The 26943-nt window shown below is 37.7% G+C and overlaps 2 protein-coding genes across 2 annotated transcripts; both read right to left on the bottom strand.

Annotated features, from left to right (window-relative positions):
- Nucleotides 1-9746: 9746 nt before the first annotated feature.
- LOC109793799 (uncharacterized) lies at nucleotides 9747-12680 on the bottom strand. Its single transcript, XM_020353275.2, has 3 exons — nucleotides 12274-12680; nucleotides 12130-12177; nucleotides 9747-10254 (listed from the first exon to the last, which is right to left on the bottom strand). Exons 1-3 carry the CDS (start codon nucleotides 12425-12427, stop codon nucleotides 10010-10012), a joined length of 447 nt encoding a protein of 148 aa, XP_020208864.2. The 5' UTR covers nucleotides 12428-12680; the 3' UTR covers nucleotides 9747-10009.
- LOC109789493 (protein mago nashi homolog 2) lies at nucleotides 12274-22796 on the bottom strand. The gene is given in 5 exon segments (XM_083067988.1): nucleotides 12274-13165; nucleotides 22052-22228; nucleotides 22303-22343; nucleotides 22346-22550; nucleotides 22641-22796. Coding segments are annotated over 4 exon segments (453 nt in total). The 5' UTR covers nucleotides 22521-22550; nucleotides 22641-22796; the 3' UTR covers nucleotides 12274-13105.
- Nucleotides 22797-26943: the final 4147 nt, after the last annotated feature.

Here is a 26943-nt window from a genome sequence, read left to right as displayed (position 1 = left end):
CTCCTTATTTTTTTCACTCAATTTTTCTTTTTGTTTAACCAATCTAAGTTTTTCCTCAATTATAGTAAGTTGAGCATCCCTTTCAATTTTTACTTTTCTTTAGCTAAGGTCCCTTACTTTCTCTGTAGTTTTAGTGATTGAAGTTCCTTCGTAACATGTGAAATACTTCTGGGAGGACTTGAATCACTACCACTATGTGAATGAGAATGACGACTCATGGTCGAACAAGAAGATTTAAACTCAACTTGTAAAAGAAACTAAGCTAAATAAAAACTATCCTAAATGCACCTATTAGTAAACAAAAGGCTCTGGAACTCTTGTTTACTAACTAATCAAGATCGAAAGCTATGGTAACATAAATTGAGGTGAAAGCCTTAAAGAAACAAGTAAAGAAGCAATGTAAAGAATACAAACAAAGTGGAAGTCTTAAAGAGAATACAAACAAAGTGGAAGTCTTAAGGAGACACCTAGAGCCTCAATAAGACCACTTCTACAAGAATAAAAGGCCAAGTTTACACAAAAATTTCAACAATAAAAAAGGATACTATTCTTGAACTTTTCTCTCAAGTGTTTGCTCCCAAAGTATTTGGTGTAGCTCTTCAAGTCTCCAATTGTCAATTAATGAGTTGTTCCTCCTAGAACTAAAGCACTTCAAGAAAGGGCTAGCACACAAAAACATAAAATTAAAATGGATCTAGAATGGATTAAGAAAACTAAAACAAAGGATTAAGTAAACAAAAACTATGATTACAAGTTGTTAGATCCAAGTGTTTAGTGATTTATCAAACAAGTTTTGAATTTTCTTCTTCTCTGAATTGGCTCACTCTTTATACATCCTCCTAACCATAGCTCTAGTCATGGGTTCACTCTTTATACATCCTCCTAACCATAGCTCTAGTCATGGGTTCCTTAGCTAGGCTTTTGCCATCACACATACACATACATAAACAGACTCCCAAACACCTACAAATAAACATACATAGAGAAACACACACAGACACAAATAAACACATATACATTAAAACACAGACATGCATACAAATAGACACTCAACACACTCAAACACACATATAGAGACACACATAATCTCATAGACACATATAAACACACAGACACATATTGACACACACAGACGCAAACATATACACATAGGCAAATACAAAGACACAAACCCAAACATGAACCATAACACACATACGTAGACACACATACACACAAAAACATACAGACACATGCATAAATATAGACAAAGACACAAACAAACGCACGCACACAGGTAAATAAACACACAAAAATAGACAAAAAGACATACACAAAAAGGCACACACACAAACATAGTTTGACACACGCTCACTCACATACAAACAAACACATTAACACAAAAAGAAACACACACACAAACACTAACATAGAGACACACAGACACACACACACATAGACAAAGGCACATAGATACACACAAACAACCCTCACACAAACTTACTGACACACACAAACAACACTCACACAAACTCAGACACATCCCACATACAAACACAAACATGCACACTGAGACACACAAATAACGCACACAAAAACACACGGACAAACAAACAAACACATACATGCACAAAAACATACACAAAGAGATGCACACACACAGACATAGACACACACAAAAACTCATAGAAATAAACATACATAGACACAAAGACACAGACATAGAGATAGCCACACACACAAAAATAGACAGACATGCACACAAGCATAGAGACACACACATTGAGGCACACAAACAAAAAAACACACAAACAAACACATACAGGCACACACAAACATAAACAAAGACATAGACACACATACACACAAACGCAAAGCAACACACAAACAACAGACAAATAAACACATAGATACATTCACATCCATAGACACACAAAGACGAACATTGACACAGACACATGAATACACATCCACATAGAGACACACACACATAGATACAAAGAAACACACAAACGCACAAACAAACACAACCACACAAAAACACACATAAACACAAACACCTAGACACACACACAAACATACATACACAAACGCATATACATCCAAGCACATAAATAGACACATACACAAAGATACAGTCAGATAGACACAAATGAACACAAACACACACAAATAAACACACGCACTTGAACACGTACACACTAACACACAAACACATGCATAATCACACAGACACACAAATAAAGACACACACATAGAGGCACACAAACACACACAAGTGCATACACATAAAGAAACACTAAGGCAAACACATGCACACATAAATACATTCAAATACACACAAAAAGAGACTAACACACACATAAAAACACTCACACCCATAAACAACCACAAGCAAACACACGAATACACAAATACACACATAAATAGAGAAACACACACAGGCACAAACACAAACATAGACACAAACACAAACACACGCACACACACAAAAATGTAGACAAACACACACGGATACACACACAAACACACACATGGACACAAACACACATAAAGATAGGCACAAACACACATAAGGACACAAACACACACATAAGCACAAAGAGACATGCACAAAGGCACACAGACAAACATAGTCTCACACTCCTAATGGCACACACAGACAAACACTCACACATAGACACATGGACACACTTGCACAAAAACATACAAAAATAAAAAGACACCATTAGACAAACACATACGATTAGATGGACATACACATAAGCACAAACACAAACACACAAATCCAAAGACTCACATGGAAAAAAACCTATGAACGCACACACATATACTCACATATAGACACACAAACACACGCAGACACACTTAGAGACACAAAAAGGTCAGGGTAAGGATTAAATAAATTGTAAACCCCCTCTTCCATCATTAGTCGACTAAAATAATCATCATATCAACACAATCAATTTTAACCGAAATAAGGGACAGAAGCAAATATATAAGGCTTTTATGTCCTATATCTTCTCATGATCAATACAAAATGCATCTAATAACAACAGTCTCAATTTACCGACATCAGGGTAAGGCATAAAAAGATTGTATACCTCCTCTTCCATCATTTGTCGACTAAAATAATCATCATACCAACACAATCAATTTTAACCGAGATAAGGGACAGAAGCAAATATATAGGGCTTTCATGCCCTATATGTTCTCATGATCAATATAAAATATAGCTAATAACCACAATCTCAATTTTTTGACATTAGGGTAAGGCATAAAAAGATAGTATACCTCATATTCCTTCATTTGTCGACTAAAATAATCATCATTACAACACAATCCATTTTAAACGAGATGAGGGATAGAAGAAAATATATAGGGCTTTCATGTCCTATATTTTCTCATGATCAATACAAAATGTATCTAATAACCACCGTCTCAATTTTTCGACATCAGGGTAAGGCCTAAAAGGATTGTATACCTCCTGTTCCATCATTTGTCGACTAAATTAATCATCATACCAACACAATCAATTTTAACCGAAATGAGGGACAAAAGCAAATATATAGGGCTTTCATGCCCTATATGTTCTCATGATCAATACAAAATGCATCTAATAACAGTCTCAATTTATTGACACCAGGGTAAGGCATAAAACGATCGGATACCTCCTTTTCCATCATTTTTTTACTAAAATAATCATCATACCAACACAATCAAATTTAACCGAGATGAGGGACAGAAGCAAATATATAAGGCTTTCATGCCCTCTATGTTCTCATGAGTAATACAAAATGTAGCCAATAATCACCGTCTCAATTTTTAGACATCGAGGTAAGGCATAAAAAGATAGTATACCTCCTCTTCCATCATTTGTCGACTAAAATAATCATCATTATAACACAATCCATTTTAACCGAGATGAAGGACAGAAGCAAATATATAGGGATTTTATGCCCTATATTTTATCATGATCAATACAAAATGTATCTAATAACCACCTTTTCAATTTTTCGACATCAGGGTAAGGCATAAAAAGATTGTATACCTCCTCTTCTATCATTTAATGACTAAATTAATCATCCAACCAACACAATCAATTTTACCCTAGATGACGGACAAAAGCAAATATATAGGGCTTTCATGCCCTGTATGTTCTCATGATCAGTACAAAGTGCATATAATAATAACAGTCTCAATTTATTGACATCAGGGTAAGGGATAAAAAGATCGTATACCTCCTCTTCCATCATTTGTTGACTAAAATAATCATCATACCAACACAATCAATTTTAACCGAGATGAGGGACAGAAGCAAATATATAAGGCTTTCATGCCCTATATGTTCTCATGATCAATACAAAATGTATCTAATAACCACCGTCTCAATTTTTCGACATCAGGGTAAGGCATAAAAAGACCGTCTAGGTGACTTTGAGAAAGGATAACAAGTCTTTGATGCAAGCAACATGAATGCACATTAAGTATTTTAGAATTTAGAGACTTAGCTGGAACTGTATGTGTAATAAGGAGCTTAAAGCACTAGAACAGTCACTATCACATTCTAATCATTATGTCTTCCATTGACATCATACAAGATAAACCAAATTCCACAGTCACCTAGTAAATGTTCCAAACCAGGCATGTGGATATTGTTCCACATGGGGAATCCTAGGCAATTGTGGTTTGACATTCAAGGAGCTATTAACACACTGCCACTAATCTAGTATTAAACAAGAAGCAAAACACGCCGAGTTTGATTGCCATTTTCCTATTGGGAAACTTTAGCAGAGTGATTTCTATACCAAGTGAACACTAGGTAAACACAGGTTGGCATCTCCACCAAAGCTCCTGGTTGTGATTAGGTTAATTATATTTTTAACAAGCTGAGCATGATAACTGTGCAACAGCTTGAAAAAGTTCTATAATAAAATTATATTTAGGTTTATTAAGAAAGGCTTTGTTCATGCTACATTTGTACCTCTTCTTGTTCTTTTCATATAAATACATAGATAGGAAGCTTAACACATCGAGTTAGTGCATCCCATTACCCCTTTATATACTTTTCTCTGCCTAGTTACCTCTTATTTGTTGTAGACATACCAAGAACACCTAACTAAACAGGCAGATTAAAGCCATATTCTTTCTGGCTGAAAATGCAAAGAGGAATAAAATTGTAAACAAAGAATGCTCAAGTAATCAAAGTAGTTACCTGGTAATACAGGTGTTGTCTCAATGCATACTGCCTCACCTGACCTTCCAAACACATCAGTTACGGTACACTCACATTTCAAGTGATGACCAATATCCTCTAGCCGCACCTTATAGGAGCGAGAACTCTGATTAGGTAATGGATCATAAGAAAAATTGTCCCCAACTTCTGATGAAGAAAACCTGAAATGATGTTATTGTGATGCATATAATCAGCACTTATTAGAAACATTGTTTAATTAGCAACTAGCATTTTCATGGCCATAAAAAAGAACCACCCTAATAATTGTTACATTGTTAGATACAAAGGCACCCATCAGCTTCAGCATTCAGGAGAATTAGTCATTGCCATGGGACAGACTTTACCGACATGGTCAATAGTATGATCCTTGATGCCCCACACTCTTCTAAATTACAAGAAACTAGAATGAATTTTAGACACATGCATCGTACAGAAGCAGTAATAAAAATTAACTTTCATGTTATCTATTAATTTTCATGTGCGATAAGTGTTTTTATTCCTCCTGAGCAAAGTCTTGGATTTGAATCTAGTATATGTAACCTGTTCAAAGAGCTAACCCCACCATGTTATGGATGTTCCAGTTTTAAACAATGTCTCTCATAGAGTTTAGAGGATACCCATAAGTATAATTTAGATAAATACAGTACTCAAAATCTCATGATATCCAAATTAAATTATGATCGATTAAGCAAAGTCTTAGGTCCAATACTTGTGAATGAAAAAAAATATGGTTAGATTGAGAGACCCCATTAAAGGTAGCTAACCAATTTCTCTGACAAAGATTAATCATCGATAAAATTGGTAGACATTTCACACCTATAACATTATGACCCAAAATAAAATCTATATGCGAAAAAAATTAGGAATGTTAGGATTTAATGATTCATAATAAATTAGGAAGATAAAATCCTAGGATTAAAGATAGAATTAGTTAATCCCGAATTCATGGGATTTTTTCCTTTTTGTAATCTTTCCTTGAATGATTCATGGGATTCTTGCTTCCTAAGATTAAGGAATCAGCCTTTTATGTTTAAGTAGCACCCCACTATTATTGTGGATTATTCAATAAGAGAATACTTTCCTAAGAGAATATTTTCCTACATATATCTACACTATATTAACAAAACCTGTTAGTACTTAAGTGGATAACTAATTCAAAAATGGAAAGACATCACTGCCCATAGTGATAATTTCTTTTAACTACTTATTTGGCAATGCTTTTAAACTAGCGCTTCGAAAGTACTTAAAGTTTCTTACTACATGTTAACTAATACAAATGATTTTTTTTCTTTTGATTATGAGCATTCAAAAAATTTATTATTCATTTGCTTATGGTAAAATATTGCATACCTATTCAGATAATTAATTTTGTGGGTTTTTAATACTTTTTAAAAAAGTATTTTCAAATGTTTGATATAAGCCACTCCCAAGATTTGCTATCTAGTTACAGTAAGGTTTTCTGTGCTCTATACTGCCATCTGAGATTAATTATGGTAAAGGAATCTTGGGAAATAAAAATTAAATTTGTTCATTGAGAAAGTAGAAGTATGTTGCATCAATGTAATGAATATCACCATACCATTGGTATCTTATATCTTTCTTGTACTTGCTCCAAACATGTTGAGTCTCACTATTTGGAATCACTTCAACAGCTGTAAGTACGTCACCTTCAACTGCCTTTCCGGTCAGAGCAAGCATCTCCACATATGGAAGCTCTAGTGGACAATGAAGGAAAGAACAACTTTAAAATCTTGCAGGACAAAGGTGCTTCACTATTTAAAAATAAATGCAATGTAACAGGCTTACACAAAAATGGGAGATGGTTACCTGGAAAAATAATGTTAGTTGGATCAGATAATATGGGTTCTCCGACAACTGAATCTGAACGAACAGGTGTATATCTGGCGGAAAGGATGAAAATGTTAATATATAGAATGAAATACAACTATAACTTCATTGTTTTCCCTGTTGAAATTATAGGGTTAGGGTAGGGAAGGAGTAAAAGAGATAAAGGAACGTCCCAATAATAAGATATTTAATGAATATTGTAAATAATGATGTGATCACTAGTGCAAAAGAGGCTTTTTACGTCGGTTATTTTAAGCTTTTTACGTCAGAAAAACGTCCGACGTAAAAGCGGGAGACATAAATTTACGTCAACGGTTTAGACCGACGTAAATTTACGTCAGAAATTGTCCAACCCCGACGTAAAAAAAATTGCAAAAACCCAAAAAAAAAATTACGCTGGAACAGTCCGTTCTGCAAGGAGAGCGGTCCGTTCTCCTTGCAGAACGGGCCGTTCCATATGCAAAATCAGCAAATAAGCAGAAGAAACGAGAGGGTGAAGATGGAAAGTAAACAAAAGGAGGTTCACTCACTTCTGCCTTAAGCTTCTTCTTCTCTGGCCACTGCTCTTAATCTCTTAAGTGAGAAGGGGGTGAGGTAAGGAGTAGTATAAGAGTGGCTCGGTCATCCATAAGCCTCTCCTTATTGGATTCATTCTATAGGGCAGGGCTGCAGATCTAGACCAACAATCCAGCAAAAGGGCTTAAAAGCTCCTTTATAAACCTTCCCCTTTTCAAAAAAAATAAGGTAAGCATCAAAGCCCAGCAAACCCAACCTATACAAAGAGCTCTTTTCAGCATACCTTGTTTGCTTCTAGGCCATGATCCTGGCGCCATCTCCCTGCTCCGTGAAGTGGTGGAAGATCTTCACGCCATCTCCCTGCTCTCGTTCCACTTCGTCGTGGCACTTCATGAAGTACCAGCTCGAGAAGGGACCCTGATAATGTGTATATAGAAAGTAATTTTACGTCGGATATAATAGAGTCCGACATAAAATATAAAATCTACGTCGGACACACTATGTGTCCGACATAGATTTTATATTTTATGTCGGACTCTATTAGGTCCGACGTAAAAAAGTTCACAAAAATTACAATACTGCCACCGCATTTTTTTTACGTCAACGTCGGCCTATTCCGACGTAATTTAGGTGACGTAAAAGACTTTTTTTGCACTAGTGGATACAATACAATCATCCTCTTTACACTAATAATTAGTTCAAACACCACTGTAACAATACTCGCACAGGCCCAACCCTGTGATAGAATGAGACTATTAATCCTAACTAAATTAAGAGTAACAAGTTAGGGAACTCCTAAAAACTACTTCCTTCAACAATCAATCATCTAAAGCAACAAGGAATGAATGATGAAAAACCATTTCGTCTCTCAAACTTTCAAGTTTAAGTTTAGAAAAACTAATATGATTAGCATGGTATTCAATACACTATCTTCATGGTCAAAAATAAAAAGCCAAAAGATAATATAGAATAATTACCCAAACAACAAATGATAATTGTAATCTGAATCAGTAACTTCGTAGATTTTAGAATTTGCCCCATTAATCAGTTCTATGGTCCCCTCGTTATTTTATCTATACCAGCTAAAGAGACTTTCTCCTTCATGTCCACCAAAATATTCACCTTCTCCAGAATAAATTACCGAGGACAACTCTTTCACATGCACATTAGAAACTACTGGAGGAGCTACAAATTATTAAAGGAGTGAGAAAATAAAATGTGCTAAATACCACACATTAATTGTCAATAAGGGAAACAAAATGGCTAATAGAAATGAAAATTTAAAACATAATAAAGCTTATCACATGTGCAAATGATCACAAATTACAGTGGGCACACCCTGCATCATATGTATAGGTGCTGAGCTGTACACATCACCCACAACAAAAATGTCAAACCATGAGATGGAAAGCTATCAAGTATCAACAGACACTGAAGAATGAACTTCTTGCAAAGAACTGCAGAGATACCAGGGGAAACTGGGGTACTGCAAATTGCAATCAATGGTGGGAAACTGGGGTACTGCAAATTGCAATCAATGGCTCCCCACATTTGCCATCTGCACGAGTAGGCACCCAGTACAAAGCCAAGTAAGCTCCAACATCTTTAAGTAATGGTTTATATGTTCTGCCATTAGGCATGGCAACGGAGCGGGGCAGGGGCGGGTTTTACGTTCCCCGCCCCCGCCCCCGCCCCCGCAAATTTAAACTGTCCCGGCTCCCGTCCCCGCCCTCGATACCCACCGGGGATAAAATCTGAGTCCTCATCCCCGCTCCCGACGGGGTTCCCCTGCCCCCGCCCCCGCTCTTATTTCTTTTTCTTCTTTTTTTCTTTTAAATAAATATGAACAATTTTAAAAAAATAAAAGAAAAATAAAATAATATAAATTTTTACATATAAATATTTATAATTTTAGTTTATATATATATAAAAATAATTTTTTAATTATATTATTAAGCGGGGCGGGGACAGGGGCGAGTATGGGGGCTGGGGCGGGGTGTGTATTAACATCCCCGCCCCCGCCCCCGCCCCCGCCCCCGATTTTATCAATCGGGGAAAACCCGAACCTGATAAACACGAGTTTTCCCCATCCAAATCAAGGCGGGTTCGGGCGGGTACCTACGGGGACGGGTTAGATTGTCATGCCTATCTGCCATTACAAGAAAAATAATAACAAAATCATCAACTACAGATACATTTTCTCATAAAATACATGTGAACAACAAATCAGTACTGATAGCTCTGTCCCACATATTACAACATCTCCGCCCCCGCCCCCGCCCCCGATTTTATCAATCAGGAAAAACCCGAACCTGATAGACACGAGTTTTCCCCATCCAAATCAGGGCGGGTTCGGCAGGTACCTACGGGGGCGGGTTAGATTGTCATGCCTATCTGCCATGACAAGGAAAATAATAACAAAATCATCAACTACAGATACATTTTCTCATAAAATACATGTGAACAACAAATCAGTACTGACAGCTCTGTCCCACATATTACAACATCAAAAGCATTAGATATATCTAGTAGTTCAGATCCTTCAAGTTTATGATTTGTCCGATACCAAATATACTCTCCAACCCCTTCATGTCCACCAAAATATTTTCTCAGTGGTATAAGTTCTATGTCTTCATAGCAGTCAGGAATTACAAGATCCATTCCCTTAGGATCCGCTGCATGCAGTAGATGATAAATAAATTATATTAGAAATGCACAACTATTTCATAAAGCATTATAGAATTCAAAAAATCAAAATTATACATCAAACAAACTGTTAAAAGAGAGAGAACCAAAAGGCAATATGAGAAACCATGTTATTTCAAAGAAGAAAATACTATATTTATGGGGTGTGGGCTAGAAAGTAAAGGGCTGGGGCACAGAGTCAATTGCTATATGTTTGATTTTAGATATGGTAATAGGACAGCATAAAGGAAAGGACACAGTGTAAGACAAAACTCAAACTTTGTTACTCAGGAAACTATAGGACAACTTTTTGTCCTCTGCAAAACATTACCAAACAAAAAAAGAAAAGAATAACCAACACACATGGTCACTATTTTAGCCCCCTATCTGATCAAAACTGCTGCACAACAGTTATATTAAAAAGGCTCCATGACAAGGATTGTTGTATAAGACAAAGATACAACCAAATTTTGGGATACTGTGAAGATCAGGTAAGATATCCTATAGATTGACATTCTACTACTGGATATTTTATATTTCTTGGAGGAGCAAGAAATAAAATGTTATTACTTGATCCAATGCTTAAGCTGAATATTGAATTATGTCCTCGGTTACTTGTTTTATAAACTTATTATGTAATTTTATATGAACTTATTTTATAAACTTGAACGTTTTGTTATTAATAAATATATCAGACTAGGGTACCCAAAAACAATGGGGAAACAGTATAGCAGAGTCCATACTATAATATTTTTTTATCCTAGTTCAAGCCCAATATCATTCCAATGATGCGGGCTAAAGTTTTTTGTTTTGTTCACAGGCTTAATAATTATGAGATTTCACCATTAAACGTGTTAAATGTAAAATGATTTCAAAATAGTTTTTTTTTTTTTTAAGTTTCAAATCATGCAATTAAGTTCAAACTTAAAATCTATTAATACTACTCCAAATCTTCAATCACCACTTAGCCAACCCTTATCAATTGTAGTATTTGATTTTGTATTTAAATTAAGTAATCTCTGTGGACTCAATGAAAAATAATTTATTAACTGTTGATTATCAAAATCTTTGTCATTAAAATTGTTTGTAATTCAAATAATTTAATATTATAATATAATCTTTATCAGTATCGTTCAGTAAAACTTACTCTGTTCGAGTTAGAGTACAAGTTTTTCCCTCCTTGAAAAATTGGGTTCAAGTTTAGGGATATAACTCCCTTCTCTGCCTTGTCTTTCTACTCATTGCAACAATTATATATATATATATATTTTTTATTATAGTAAATATATGTGTTGTAATTAATATGCATATAGCATTAAAGTTAAGATTTTGTTTTTATATTTTCATTTTTATAATTATTTAAAATATAAATTTACTGTTTATTATTTTAACAATTACATGATTTAAATTATATCAATAATTAAATAACACTTAAAATTATACATTCTAAAAATATAATTTACTTCTTAATTTTTTAATTTTAAATTCTTTTTTATTCACTATTTTTTATATTATTTAAATTATAATATAATTAATAACTTAAATTAATTTGTTTAAAATGTACAAGTAAACTAGAATTAAAAAAAATGTAATGAGTCATCTGAGTTTATCTAATCCTAATAAAATTCTATTCCTGCAACAAAACTCAAGTCAGCATGGAAAGACAAAAAATCATCACAGCTGAATTTTGACGGTGATATTTACTGTTCTGGGTTGCTGGTGAAAGGAGTCTCCCCGATCACCATGTTTGAGATGAAAGTGGCACTCGCTATGTATATATATTATTTATATTTCGATCAACATAAAATGGCCCCTCTAAGTGCGTTAAAAGATGTAAGTGAATGGCATCGGCAACAAGATATTACCTCTGGGACACGGAATCCTTTGGTTCCAAAGCATGAACCTTCTTTTTTCTGTTTTCCATCTCTTGCATAGCACATCAACGATTAGTATTGCTGAAGGTATCAATTACTCTCCTCAAAACTCAAGTTATGAAATTAGAGTCATACCTTTGCTTCTCAATAACCCCCCAGAGATAGTAGATGAATGCAGAGGCATCGGGGTAGTATAAAAAATTTTGCCATCTACCTTGCCTGACGGGGCAGTGACCCTTTTCCTTTGAGAGGGAGGACCTATCGTTGAACTGTTGTTTGCACATTGCATAGAATCCTGCACAAGGCTGATAAGCTCCTTTCTTACTTTGGAAGGTAAAGGTTCCCTGAGCCTCTCTGCAGAAGCAGTTCTAGTGCTAGCATCTTTGGTAGAGGTTATATTTATACCTGAGCCATCTGTTACTTGTGCTCTAAGTAAACTCCCACCAGCCTTGTCAGTACAATTTTTCAGAGAACCAGCATAAGCCTTTTGTTTTACATGTTTATTAAGTTCAGAATAATTCTTATAATCTGCCAACGCCCTTTGTCAGCAAAACTCAGTTCGTTCATACAAAAAAATTATAGCAATTCCCACTAGGCTTGACGATCAGATCAAATTATTATGTACAAATTTGCATAAATTAAATCTCATTCAAATAGAATATGTTAATTTTGACCCAAAAATAAATAAAATGTCTACATAATAATACCATTTTTCCATCTCAAGAAATCCAAATAAAAGCTAAAACAATTACACATTTCATTAACAATATCAAACATTCTTAATAAAGCAAACTTTTAACAAAATCATCAAAGTCGCGAAAAGGGGGGAAGTGGATGTGAAAGTGTGTGACCAGCAATACAGAACCAAATCACAACTTATCAGACGTTGAAGCCCATTAGCAAAAGGAGTAGCTGATGAAGAAGTACACAATCCCGAGGGATGAACGCATAATATTGCAGACACATCTTATATAGGCTTGATCTTGAAGTGAAGTGAATTGAGAGAGAAGACAAAACACTTCAAATCCTGCAAACAGTAGATATAAAAAAGAATAAACCTTGTAACGACCCGACTGGTCACTACGCCCGACATAGCACACTAGAAACACCAGACAGATAGAACAAGTATATGAATATAGGATCTAGAATATATAAATATACAAGGTTCCAGTCTGACTAGAGTTAAAGTGTACTAAAGGAAAATACAACCAAATGCTACTATCCCACGTAGCCACAAGCAAAACAACATCGCCAAGCAAAACAGCTGCAAGGTCCACCAACCTCACCACAAGACGCATCTCTATTCCTGCCCTGCTCCCATACATAGTATGATCATCGCAGTCCAAAACATGGAAAACAACAAAAGGGTAAGCTAGTGAAATTAAAAATTCAGCATACAATTTTATAATTGTCAATATAAATAACAACAGATACAGTTATCAACACACTTGTACAGCTTATACCACTCAACGATATCAACACCGCAATGCGGCAAAATCAGCACTGCTTAGCAGCAACAACAGCACCACTCTAGTGGCTATAACAACACCGCAAGGCGGCAATAACAACACCACTCTAGTGGCTATAACAACACCGCAAAGCGGCAATAACAACACCACTCTAGTGGCTATAACAACACCGCAAAGCGGCAATAACAACACCACTCTAGTGGCTATAACAACACCGCAAAGCGGCAATAACAACACCACTCTAGTGGCTATAACAACACCGCAAAGCGGCAATAACAACACCACTCTAGTGGCTATAACAACACCGCAAAGCGGCAATAACAACACCACTCTAGTGGCTATAACAACACCGCAAAGCGGCAATAACAACAAATTATTACTTTCTACAATTCAGCCCAATGGTCTATAATACCACTATACTATATAGTTTCCCTTATTAATCCATTGATTCCAGTTCAACAATACACCTCTAATACAACTACATATTTATCTCAGCTTAATCCCCTAATCATCACAACATTTCATCGAATTCGCTTGGTTCAGCACATAACATCATTGATTAACAATTTCGGCACAACTCAACAGTCAGCATCCTATAGATCATCATCTCCCTGCGCGCCCGGCGCACTCGAGGTTGCGCCCAGCGCGACTCAACCCGAGAGCACCAAGGCTCTCCCGCGCCTGGCGCAATTCTGAATTGCGCCTAGCGCCTGTCTGGCAGAGACTCAAGGAGTCTCGTGCGCCCAGCGGAGTCTAATCCGCGCCCAGCGTGGGGAAGGCAGAGACCTACCAGGGTCTCGCGCCCAGCGCAATTCACAATTGCGCCCGGCGTGCTCTTGGCAGAGACTCCCAAGGAGCCTCCGCGCCCAGCGAGTCCAAAAGTGCGCTTAGCGCAGTCCAAGTATCCCAAAAACATGTTACTCGTGATATCGCGCCCAGCGCAGCTCGAGTCACGCCCGGCGCGGGCCAACCAGAGACCCCCATTTGCAAGCTCGCCCAGCGCACACAGCCTTGCGCCCGGCGGGCTTGCCTAAACAGAGTCTCCTGGTGGTCGCGCGCCCGGCGCGAAGAACAGCGCTCAGCGCAAATTCATCAGTAACTTCCCCAAGTTCGAAAATTTTTGTTCAAATCCTGCAGATCTTAACAGAAAAATTACATGCAACCGAGTCAAAATGTCACATTTTCACCAAGGAGTGCAAAGATACCAACTTTATGTGCATGCAACAACAAATCAAAGCAAGAATCAAATTTTTTTGACTTAAACCCTCAAAACTCCAAGAATCCCAAGTTTCCAGCAACACAGCAACTAAAATCAATCATCATCAGCCACAAGAGTTCATATAACTCATTTTCAACCACACAAAACCCCAATGACTAGCTCCCCTTACCTTGAATCCAGAAATTTGAGCTTCGGGACAAAAAGAACGGAAGAGAGGGACGGAAGAGAGCTTGAACGACCGGAAAGGGAGAAAAGAAAACTCCGAACACTCAGCTGGAGATCCAAGACTACTCCGCACCACCACCTTTAGTCAGCAAGGAAGAGAAGAAACAAGAGAGTGAGTGAGACCTTAGAGTGAAAGAAGGTTTGGGGAAAATAAGTTCATACGGGGGGTCTCACATCCTCCCTAACAACAAGAGTTTTCGTCCCCGAAAACAGACTTACTTGGGAAAAGAAAAGGATACCGCTCTCGGCACTGCTGCTCAACTTCCCAAGTAGCCTCACCAGTAGCTGCATCCCATAGTACTTTCACCAGAAGAATGGACTTGCCTCTCAACTCTTTCAGCTTATGATCAACCACAGCTACTGGCAACTTCTCATACGTCAAATTTTCTTTCACCTGTACATCATCTAGCTCCACCACATGAGTCGGGTCATGAATGTACTTCCTCAGTTGAGACACATGAAATACATCGTGTAGGTTTGAAAGAGACGGTGGCAAAGCCAACCGATAAGCGACGGGACCCACACGCTGTATTATCTGATAGGGACCCACGAATCTTGGTGTTAACTTCCGAGCCTTCAGCGCTCTACCCACACCAGAAGTCGGAGTCACCTTCAGAAACACATGTTCCCCCTCAGCAAACTCCAAAGGCTTACGCCTTTTGTCAGCATATGATTTCTGCCTACTCTGGGCAGTCCTCATTTTCTCCTGAATCATCTTCACCTTCTCAGTAGTCTGTAGGATCAACTCCGGTCCCACAACCACTGACTCCCCATCTTGATACCAGCACAGAGGAGTCCTACATCTCCTGCCATATAAGGCTTCAAACGGCGCCATCCCAATACTCGCATGGAAACTGTTGTTGTAAGTAAACTCCACCAGCGGTAGGACTTCCTCCCAGCTACCCAAATGGTCTAATACACAAGCCCTCAGCAGATCCTCCAAAGACTGAATCGTCCTCTCCGACTGACCATCCGTCTGCGGATGATAAGCAGAACTCAGCTTCAGCTTTGTGCCTAAAGCTTGGTGTAGACTCTGCCAAAATCTGGAAGTGAACCTCGGGTCTCGGTCGGAAATAATACTGGAAGGCACCCCGTGCAACCGTACTATCTCCCTCACATACAACTGTGTCAGCTTCTCTAAGGACCACTTCTTGTTGACAGGCAAGAAATGCGCACACTTGGTCAACCGATCAACAATTACCCAGATAGCATCACTATTTCTAGCGGACCTAGGCAACCCCACAATGAAATCCATAGTAATGCTATCCCACTTCCACTCCGGAATTTCCATCAGCTGCATTAACCCACTCGGCTTCTGATGCTCAATCTTTGCCTTCTGGCAGGTCAAACAGACCGCCACATACTCAGCTATCTCCCTCTTCATACCAGGCCACCAGAAAGTCTTCTTGAGGTCTTGGTACATCTTAGTCATACCTGGGTGTATGCTAAGTCTACTTTTGTGGCCCTCCTCCAGCACAGCTCTCTTCAGCTCAGCATCCTGAGGTAGGCAAATCCTGCCCCTAAACCTCAAGATCCCATCTTCTCCCAGCTCAAAACCAGCAGCTTTCTCGGTGCCCAATAAACCAAGAAGTCTCACCAATTCCTCATCCTGCAACTGCTTGAGTCCAACCTGCCTCAAGAACTCATTAGTTATGGTAACTGCCCCACAACTAATGTGATCCTGAGCTAACTTCACACAGAGATTCAAATCTCTGAACTTCTCAACCAGCTCCAGCTCCCTCACCATCATGTTCGACATGTGGATGGATTTCCTACTTAGTGCATCTGCCACCACATTGGCCTTGCCCGGATGATACATCAACTGAAAATCATAATCCTTCAGAAACTCCATCCACCGCCTCTGCCTCATGTTCAGCTCTTTCTGATCAAATAAGTACTTCAGACTCTTGTGATCACTAAAAACGTTGAACCGAGCACCGTATAAATAATGCCTCCAAATTTTCAAGGCAAACACCACAGCTGCTAACTCTAAGTCATGAGTGGGATAGTTCCTCTCATGGATCTTCAGTTGCCTTGAAGCATATGCCACCACTCTCCCGTTTTGCATCAGCACACACCCCAGACCTTGATGAGAAGCATCACAGTACACGTCAAAAGGTTCACCAGAATCCGGTAACACCAACACAGGAGAAGTAGTCAGCCTTCTCTTCAACTCCTCAAAGCTCCGCTCACAGGCATCTGTCCAAATAAACGGCTGCTCCTTCCTCGTTAACTGGGTCAGAGGCGCTACTATCCTAGAGAACCCTTCAATGAACCTCCGATAGTAACCCGCCAAGCCCACGAAACTCCGTATCTCCGTGACAGTCCTCGGGCGCTCCCACTGCAATACCGACTCCACCTTAGCCGGATCAACAGCAATCCCCTCAGCTGAAATCACGTGGCCCAAGAACTTCACCTCATCCAACCAGAACTCACATTTTGAAAGCTTAGCATACAATTGCTTCGCCTTCAAAATTTCCAACACTGTCCTCAAGTGCTCCCCATGTTCCTCCGGGTTCCTCGAATAGATTAAGATATCATCGATAAACACTACCACGAATTTATCCAAGAACGGCCGGAAGATTCTGTTCATGTAGTCCATGAACACTGCGGGGGCGTTGGTCACACCGAACGGCATCACAACATATTCATAGTGACCATACCTAGTCCTGAAAGCAGTCTTCGGTATGTCACCCTCCTTCACCCTAATCTGGTGATATCCCGACCTCAAGTCAATCTTAGAAAACACCGACGCGCCCCTCAGTTGATCCATTAAGTCATCTATCCGGGGAAGTGGATATTTGTTCTTAATGGTCAATTTATTCAGCTGCCGGTAATCAACACACAGTCGACTACCCCCATCCTTCTTCTTTACCAACAACACAGGGGCACCCCACGGCGAAACACTCGGTCGCACCAACTGCTTTTCCAATAAGTCCTCCAACTGATCTTTCAACTCAGCTAGCTCAGCAGGAGCCATCCTATAGGGAGCTACTGACACTGGTCCCGCACTTGGAACCAAGTCAATGCTGAACTCCATCTCCCTAACAGGAGGCAACCCAGGCACCTCGTCAGGGAATACCTCGGCATACTCCCTCACCACATCGATACTAGCTAAGATCCTCTCGGTCTCCACACTCGTGGCAGCAAGCAGAAGATAACACTCCGCCCCATCCCTCTGCAAGGACTCAGCTTGGACAGCTGAGATTAACAGCTCATCCTCCGCTTGAGGAAAGATTAACCGCCTATTGGCACAGTCTATAAGGATGCGATTGGCAGCCAACCAATCCATCCCTAAGATTATGTCAATACCCACCAAAGGTAGACAAATCAAATTTACCTTGTACTTCTTCTCATTCACCACAACTGGACAACCCACGCATAATTCAGAAGCAATCACAGAAGTAGAAGCGGGCGTCGACACAAGTAGTCTCGACTCCAACTCACACACAGGCACACCCAACAAAGCAGCACATGCATATGATATAAATGAATGCGTAGCACCAGAATCAAACAGAATTATCACATCCTTACCAGCGGCCTTGCCCTTCCCCTTCACAAGATCAGAAGAAGTCGAAGCCTCAGCACCCGTCAAAGCAAATACCCTGCCAGCAGTAGTAGGTCTGTCACCCCTCTGTGTATCAACCCTCTGTGCACTACTCCTCTGAGTATCAGTTCTCTGTACATTACTCCTCTGAGTGCTCCTCTCTGGTCTATCCCTCGTAGGACAATTTGCCGATTCGTGGCCCGTCTGATGACATCTGAAACAACGGTTCTCCATGTGCGGACAGTCCCTGATAAAGTGGGGCCCAGCACACCTAAAACATCTCAGAGTAGCACCTCCACTCTGTCTACCTCCACTAGCAGCACTGGAAGATCGCCTAGAAACAGAACCCCCTTGCTGTGGTTGGGGCCTGTCATATGGTTTCCTCTGACTCTCACCCTTCTTGGACCCAGATGGTCCCCCAATAGTCCTCACCACACGGTTGCCACCTTCCAACTGTTCAACTATCTTCGCCTTCTCCACTAAGGCTGGGAATTCCGTGATGGCCATAGGCACCACCATCCTCTTCAGCTCATATTTCAATCCATCTGCAAATTTCCTGCATTTCCAAGCCTCAGGCATACCCTGCGAATAAAAACGGGCTAGGTGCTCGAATTTTATCGCATACTCTGATACTGTCATCCCACCCTGATGCAACCGCATAAACTCTGCCTCCTTGGCATGCCTCACGCTTTCCGGGAAGAACTTCTCCATAAACACTGTCCGGAAGCACTCCCAATCAACTGTAACTCCCCTAGCAGCAAGCATCTGATAGGTGCCTCTCCACCAATGTTCAGCCTCCCCAACAAGCATGTATACAGCGTATGCCAACCTCCTCTCTGGAGGACATCCCAGTACTGTAAAGATCTTCTCTAATTCACGGATCCAGCGGTCAGCCACTTCTGGATCAGCATCTCCTGCAAACTGTGGAGGATTACACTTCCGGAACTCAGCAAGATCCCGGCTCTCCTGTGACCCTGCAGGTCTTGCTGCACCAGCTGCAGCTCTCTCAGCCTCCATCCTAGCAAAATAGGCATTTTGCTGTTGCATAGCCATGGCCAACATCTCTAGGGCACGGGCTATCTGCTCATTTGTCCTAGTCATCTTCTACAAAGGTAACGACTTCTTTAGTAAACAATACTAGACCACACAAAATTAATAGCACACAAATCACCGCAACAATTTCAGCACAGCAATTTTCATCACAGCAAAACAGCACAACACAGGGCTAACACAGCAAAAAGCCTAAAGGGACCACCCCCAAAGAGTGTCCACTAGACTCAAACTGCTCTGATACCACTAAAGTGTAACGACCCGACTGGTCACTACGCCCGACATAGCACACTAGAAACACCAGACAGATAGAACAAGTATATGAATATAGGATCTAGAATATATAAATATACAAGGTTCCAGTCTGACTAGAGTTAAAGTGTACTAAAGGAAAATACAACCAAATGCTACTATCCCACGTAGCCACAAGCAAAACAACATCGCCAAGCAAAACAGCTGCAAGGTCCACCAACCTCACCACAAGACGCATCTCTATTCCTGCCCTGCTCCCATACATAGTATGATCATCGCAGTCCAAAACATGGAAAACAACAAAAGGGTAAGCTAGTGAAATTAAAAATTCAGCATACAATTTTATAATTGTCAATATAAATAACAACAGATACAGTTATCAACACACTTGTACAGCTTATACCACTCAACGATATCAACACCGCAATGCGGCAAAATCAGCACTGCTTAGCAGCAACAACAGCACCACTCTAGTGGCTATAACAACACCGCAAGGCGGCAATAACAACACCACTCTAGTGGCTATAACAACACCGCAAAGCGGCAATAACAACACCACTCTAGTGGCTATAACAACACCGCAAAGCGGCAATAACAACACCACTCTAGTGGCTATAACAACACCGCAAAGCGGCAATAACAACACCACTCTAGTGGCTATAACAACACCGCAAAGCGGCAATAACAACACCACTCTAGTGGCTATAACAACACCGCAAAGCGGCAATAACAACACCACTCTAGTGGCTATAACAACACCGCAAAGCGGCAATAACAACAAATTATTACTTTCTACAATTCAGCCCAATGGTCTATAATACCACTATACTATATAGTTTCCCTTATTAATCCATTGATTCCAGTTCAACAATACACCTCTAATACAACTACATATTTATCTCAGCTTAATCCCCTAATCATCACAACATTTCATCGAATTCGCTTGGTTCAGCACATAACATCATTGATTAACAATTTCGGCACAACTCAACAGTCAGCATCCTATAGATCATCATCTCCCTGCGCGCCCGGCGCACTCGAGGTTGCGCCCAGCGCGACTCAACCCGAGAGCACCAAGGCTCTCCCGCGCCTGGCGCAATTCTGAATTGCGCCTAGCGCCTGTCTGGCAGAGACTCAAGGAGTCTCGTGCGCCCAGCGGAGTCTAATCCGCGCCCAGCGTGGGGAAGGCAGAGACCTACCAGGGTCTCGCGCCCAGCGCAATTCACAATTGCGCCCGGCGTGCTCTTGGCAGAGACTCCCAAGGAGCCTCCGCGCCCAGCGAGTCCAAAAGTGCGCTTAGCGCAGTCCAAGTATCCCAAAAACATGTTACTCGTGATATCGCGCCCAGCGCAGCTCGAGTCACGCCCGGCGCGGGCCAACCAGAGACCCCCATTTGCAAGCTCGCCCAGCGCACACAGCCTTGCGCCCGGCGGGCTTGCCTAAACAGAGTCTCCTGGTGGTCGCGCGCCCGGCGCGAAGAACAGCGCTCAGCGCAAATTCATCAGTAACTTCCCCAAGTTCGAAAATTTTTGTTCAAATCCTGCAGATCTTAACAGAAAAATTACATGCAACCGAGTCAAAATGTCACATTTTCACCAAGGAGTGCAAAGATACCAACTTTATGTGCATGCAACAACAAATCAAAGCAAGAATCAAATTTTTTTGACTTAAACCCTCAAAACTCCAAGAATCCCAAGTTTCCAGCAACACAGCAACTAAAATCAATCATCATCAGCCACAAGAGTTCATATAACTCATTTTCAACCACACAAAACCCCAATGACTAGCTCCCCTTACCTTGAATCCAGAAATTTGAGCTTCGGGACAAAAAGAACGGAAGAGAGGGACGGAAGAGAGCTTGAACGACCGGAAAGGGAGAAAAGAAAACTCCGAACACTCAGCTGGAGATCCAAGACTACTCCGCACCACCACCTTTAGTCAGCAAGGAAGAGAAGAAACAAGAGAGTGAGTGAGACCTTAGAGTGAAAGAAGGTTTGGGGAAAATAAGTTCATACGGGGGGTCTCACAAACCTAACATTACTTAACACTAACAGAAATCAATCGTAGGATCACGTGTCCCAGGAATGCTGCGAATGTTTCAAAAAACAGTTCATAACCATGATTATAGATGCAAATCACAATCCCACTAACCTGAACAAGATAGTAGAAGATCCGAAGGCCTTCAGGATCAGCGCTACTCTGAACATCGACAAGAGAGCCAATCTTGGAGGTGGTGAAGGATATGTGCTCGTTCCCCATTACAATCTCCAGCTCCTGCCTCCCCACTCTATCAGGCTCTGGCCAGTTGTTATCATCTTCCTTCATAATCTGCGCAATCAAACAGTTATTTTCAAAACGACAATAAAAGAGGTTCTTAGGGTTAGGATTAGGGTTAGGGTTACCTCGCTCTCGGCGATGATACGGCGGCACTCACGGAGAACGGCGGGGTGAGGTAAACCTCCTTGCGGATGATGGTGTCGTTTTTGTAGTTGGAGTTGTTGGCGTAACGGAGTTTTCCGTCGGGTCTGAACTCGAACTCTAGGAACTCGTGCCCGAACTTCCCCTTGTGCCCAACGTAGTAACGCAGGTAGAATTCACCGCTTTCCTCTTCGCTCGCCATTCAATCCCAACACAAACCCTCTTCTCTTCTCTGCGCTTATTTGAAGAACGGAGCGATTGTATAATGTGCCAAGATCCAAGACACTGCGAAGGAACAAATTCAAAGGGGAACGAAACCTACCTCTCTGTGTCGCTCTCGCCAGGGAGTGCAGCGGTAGAAGCTTCTAGGGTTCCGCCAGAGAGAAAAGACTCTTCAAGACACGTTATAGGGTGGGGAACCTCAACATATCCCCCACCGTGCGAAGCATCCCTTAGCCGTTGGATTAAGTAGAGAAAAGATCATTGTATATAAGAGCAGGTTTTGAACCGGAGTAGTCTACGTGGATTTTTTTTTTTCTTCAAGGGAGTGATATCGGAATAATAAATCACTGTAGCTGTCTTCTTTAATTTTAAATTACTTTTCTCACACTGCAGTATAATGTGGTTAATTTATATTTGAGTTGTATATTATAATATTTTTTCTTTAACACCTTAATTATTTTTTTTAATTTATTGTATTGATAATTTATAATATTATAGTATTAGTAACAAGACAAAAACTCTCTTAATAATTAAATTTGTAATTATATGATAAGGTTAATTGTTATAAAATAATTGTTAACTTTAGTTAAAATTTCGTTATAACAAATATAAGTTACATTAATATATAAATAATCTTACGTTAATATAAATTATCAGAATTCATTTTCTTTTATATATATATATATATATATATATACGTGATGTCGCATGAATATAATAAATTCATCCATGATGAAAAATGTGAAGCTGAAAAAGGAAGAAAAATAAAATTTGATGAAATCTAACTATTCTAAAATAATATATTTATAAAAAAAATAGAGTCAGTAATTATATTTTTTTTGTTATCACATTTGTCACAGAAGTTAATTTTGTCAAATAAATATTTTTAAAAATAAAAGATAGAATATAAGACAATTCTGTGTTTATTAATTAGAAATGAGTTATAATTAAAAATTAAAACATAAGATAATTTGTAAGACTCAAGAAAAAAATTGGTCACAAAAAATAAAAAGGTGAAATATGTCATAATAAAACACATAATATAAATTATAATTATTTATAAATTAAAAAAAATCTCCATAAATATTTACAAATAATAAAAAAGAAATATTTTTTTCACGAGTTGCAATTAAATTGTATGGAATAAACTTTTTGAATAAACTAAAAATATTTAACTTTTCTATAAAAATAATTTTAACTTATGCATATCTAATTTATCAAAAGAAATTATATTTTATTTTTTACTTGGTTCAAGGGAGGAAAGGGGAGGGATTTTAATGGAGGAAAGGGGAAGGGTTCAAGAGGAAGGGATGAGAGATAAGGAGTTAGAAATTTTGTTTGATTGGAAATATGAAATGGGAAGGGAGGTAGTTATTTTCTTATTCAGTTCACAAAGGGAGAAGAAAAATTTTAAAGACCAATTTACTGTTGTATTCTTATAATTTATTTTATTTTTTACTTGGTTCATAGGAGGGAATGGAAAATATTTTAATGGAGGAAAGAGGAAATGCCAAAGGAGAAGGGATGAGAAGGAAGGAGTTAAAAATTTTGTTTGGTTGGAAATAGGAAAAGTGAAGATGGATAATTATTTTCTTATTTGGTTCACAAGAAGATGAGAAAAATTTTAAAAATCAATTTATTTTTATATTTTTATAATTTATTTTATTTTTTTACTTGGTTCAAAGAAGGGGAGGGGGGGAGATTTTAATTGGGAGAAGAGGAAGGGTTAAGAGGAAAGGAGTTAAAAATTTTATTTTGTTGAAAATAAGGGAAGACAAGAGAAGTAGCTATTTTCTAATTTGGTTCACAAGTGGAGGAGAAAAATTTTAAAAACTAATTTACGTTTATATCTTTATAATTTTAAATTTAATAACATAAATAGAGATATTTTAGATATTATATTAAAAATATTTTAAAATTTCTTGCCTCCACTCCAAATCCCCTAATATTTTAGGGGAGCTAAAATTGGATTAGGAGTGATTTTGCTCCCTCCCCTCTTAAAAATTGAACTCAACAAAATAAGTGTTTAAAAATTCTCCCTTCAAATATTCTCCCTCCAACCAACCAGTAAGGGGGGTGTATTGGATTAGGATTTTAAAGGACTTTTTTAGTTAAAAAAAATCCTGCGGATTTTAAAAGACTTTGCAGGATTTTCATGACTTTTAAGATTTTGCAAGATTCTACAAGACTTAAAATCAGGATTTTAATGGATTCTGCAAGACTTTTAAATTACGATTTTAATGGATTCTGTGGGATTTTGTGGAGTTTTGACATTTGATAAGATTTAAAAAAAATTATACATTCAAATTTAAAAAGAGTCAAAGATAAAAATAATAAATAAAAAAAATAATGTCTAGATAAATAATAATAATAATTCTCTATAATATTCTATCCTCTTTTTATAGCATCCACTATCAATTGTAACAATTCATCGGAATCATCCTTAATCCAAGCTTCATAGTTTTCTTTCTCTTTTCATTTTTCTTTATTATTTCCTTGTGAATCTCCCATTTGAATTACTAAAACAATATATGTTAAAAAATAGTTATATAAATAATTACGGATAATAGACAAAATCAATAAAATTATATTATTATTTTTAGAAGCACACCATCATACAAGATCGAATATATTTTTGCTATCCAAATGGATCAAATACCTCAGTTATTATAAAAAAAATGTAAAAACGAAAATATAGAAACATAAGATAATTTTTTATATAAAAAAATTAGTATATTCGATACTGAAAAAATATTTAGATATATAATTTTTTTTATATAAACAGAAGTATTTAGATATAGAGAATATATATATATATATATATATATATATGATAATTTTTAACGATATTTATAAATATAAATTATTCTAACAAATATTTTAACAATATTTTTTTTTTTTTAAAATAAGTTAATGAAGGCATAAATCCTAAACCCTAAAAAATTAGATATTGTAATGTCTTATGTTAATTTTCTTTTTTTAAAATATAAAAAATCTTAATTTCATAATATAAAAATAAAAAAGAAAAATTCATAGTAAAAAAAATAAAATAATTGTTGAGTCATAAAAGGAGGAGGGATAAGAGTAACAAATTCAAGGGAAAGAGAGAATTCGCAATTTTTATGCTAAGAGGGTTCTTCCCCCTACTAAGATCCATTTTTATCTCATTCTACTCACAAAAACCCTAACAAATTCATCTTTTATATATATATATATATATATATATATATATATATATATATATATTGTTGAGATTATGATATCAATTTCATCTTTCACCTTTTTCTTTTCTTAACGTGTGTCATAAAAAAAATTACCACTTAAAAGTTAAAATTTCAAGTATTTTTTTGTGTTATATAAAGGAACAAATTCAACTACATAGAATAAAATAAAGTAAGTCAATTAAAGAGAACGAACAGAAAAATAAAACAAGTCAATGACACTATCATTTACATATTAGAGTTTCACAAAATAGGAGAATGGTATGAGAATAGTATTATATATGAGCAATGAACAATAGTGTAGTATTATTAGTAGAGAAAAAATGGAGAAGACAGGAGCATAGAAAAAAAGGATGAAAAACTTACTTGAAAATTCTTAAAACACTTGAAAAATCATTTCAAACAATCCTTCAAAATCCGATGGGTTTGAATGGGATTGTTTTATGAATCTGGTATTTATAGATAACACTAGAAAGTCTTTCAAAATCCCTCTCACACAACAATCCTTTAAAATCCTTAAATTTTTGAATACCAATGGATTGTTTTTAAGTTGTAAAAAATCTCAAATGAATACCAGTGGATTTTAATGGACTCTTTAAAAAATTCTAAAAATCCAGATTGAATACCACTGGATTGTTTTTAAGTAACATAAAATCCTGATTGAATACCAATGGACTTTTTTACTCAAAAAAAGTCTTTTAAAATCCTACGAAATCCTAAACCAATACACCCCCTAAGTCTCATTCAAATACTTTGTGTTGCAGATCTCGACAAATATATTTGCTAAATGCTTGAGAGCATGTATGTCTATAAGCATTTTGCTAAGTACACATCACACCCAAAACCAAACAAAGGTACAATGTTACAATAGGTATTTTTCAATGAATTTTTGCACAAATTAAGTAATAAATTATAATGAACAGTTTATTAAAATAAGTTTAAAACATCTTATGAACTACTTATAAGATATTAGTTTATCAAACTAAGTTCAAAACATCTTATAAACTACTTATAAGATATTTTATAAATATGTCCAAATACTTTAAAAAATTTATTGAATGAAATAAGTATAAATAAATTATTAAGAAATTCTTCCAAACAAAATCTTAGTTAAATTTTATCTTTTTTTCTTTTCCAACTTCAGATTTTTTTTAATTTGCCTATGAATATATATTCATGCCA

The sequence above is a fragment of the Cajanus cajan genome, chromosome 2 (genome assembly GCF_000230855.2).
Source record: "Cajanus cajan strain Asha chromosome 2, NIPB_CcT2T_4, whole genome shotgun sequence".
NCBI classification, from domain to species: Eukaryota; Viridiplantae; Streptophyta; class Magnoliopsida; order Fabales; family Fabaceae; genus Cajanus; species Cajanus cajan.
This window is presented reverse-complemented; position numbering and strand designations above follow the sequence as displayed.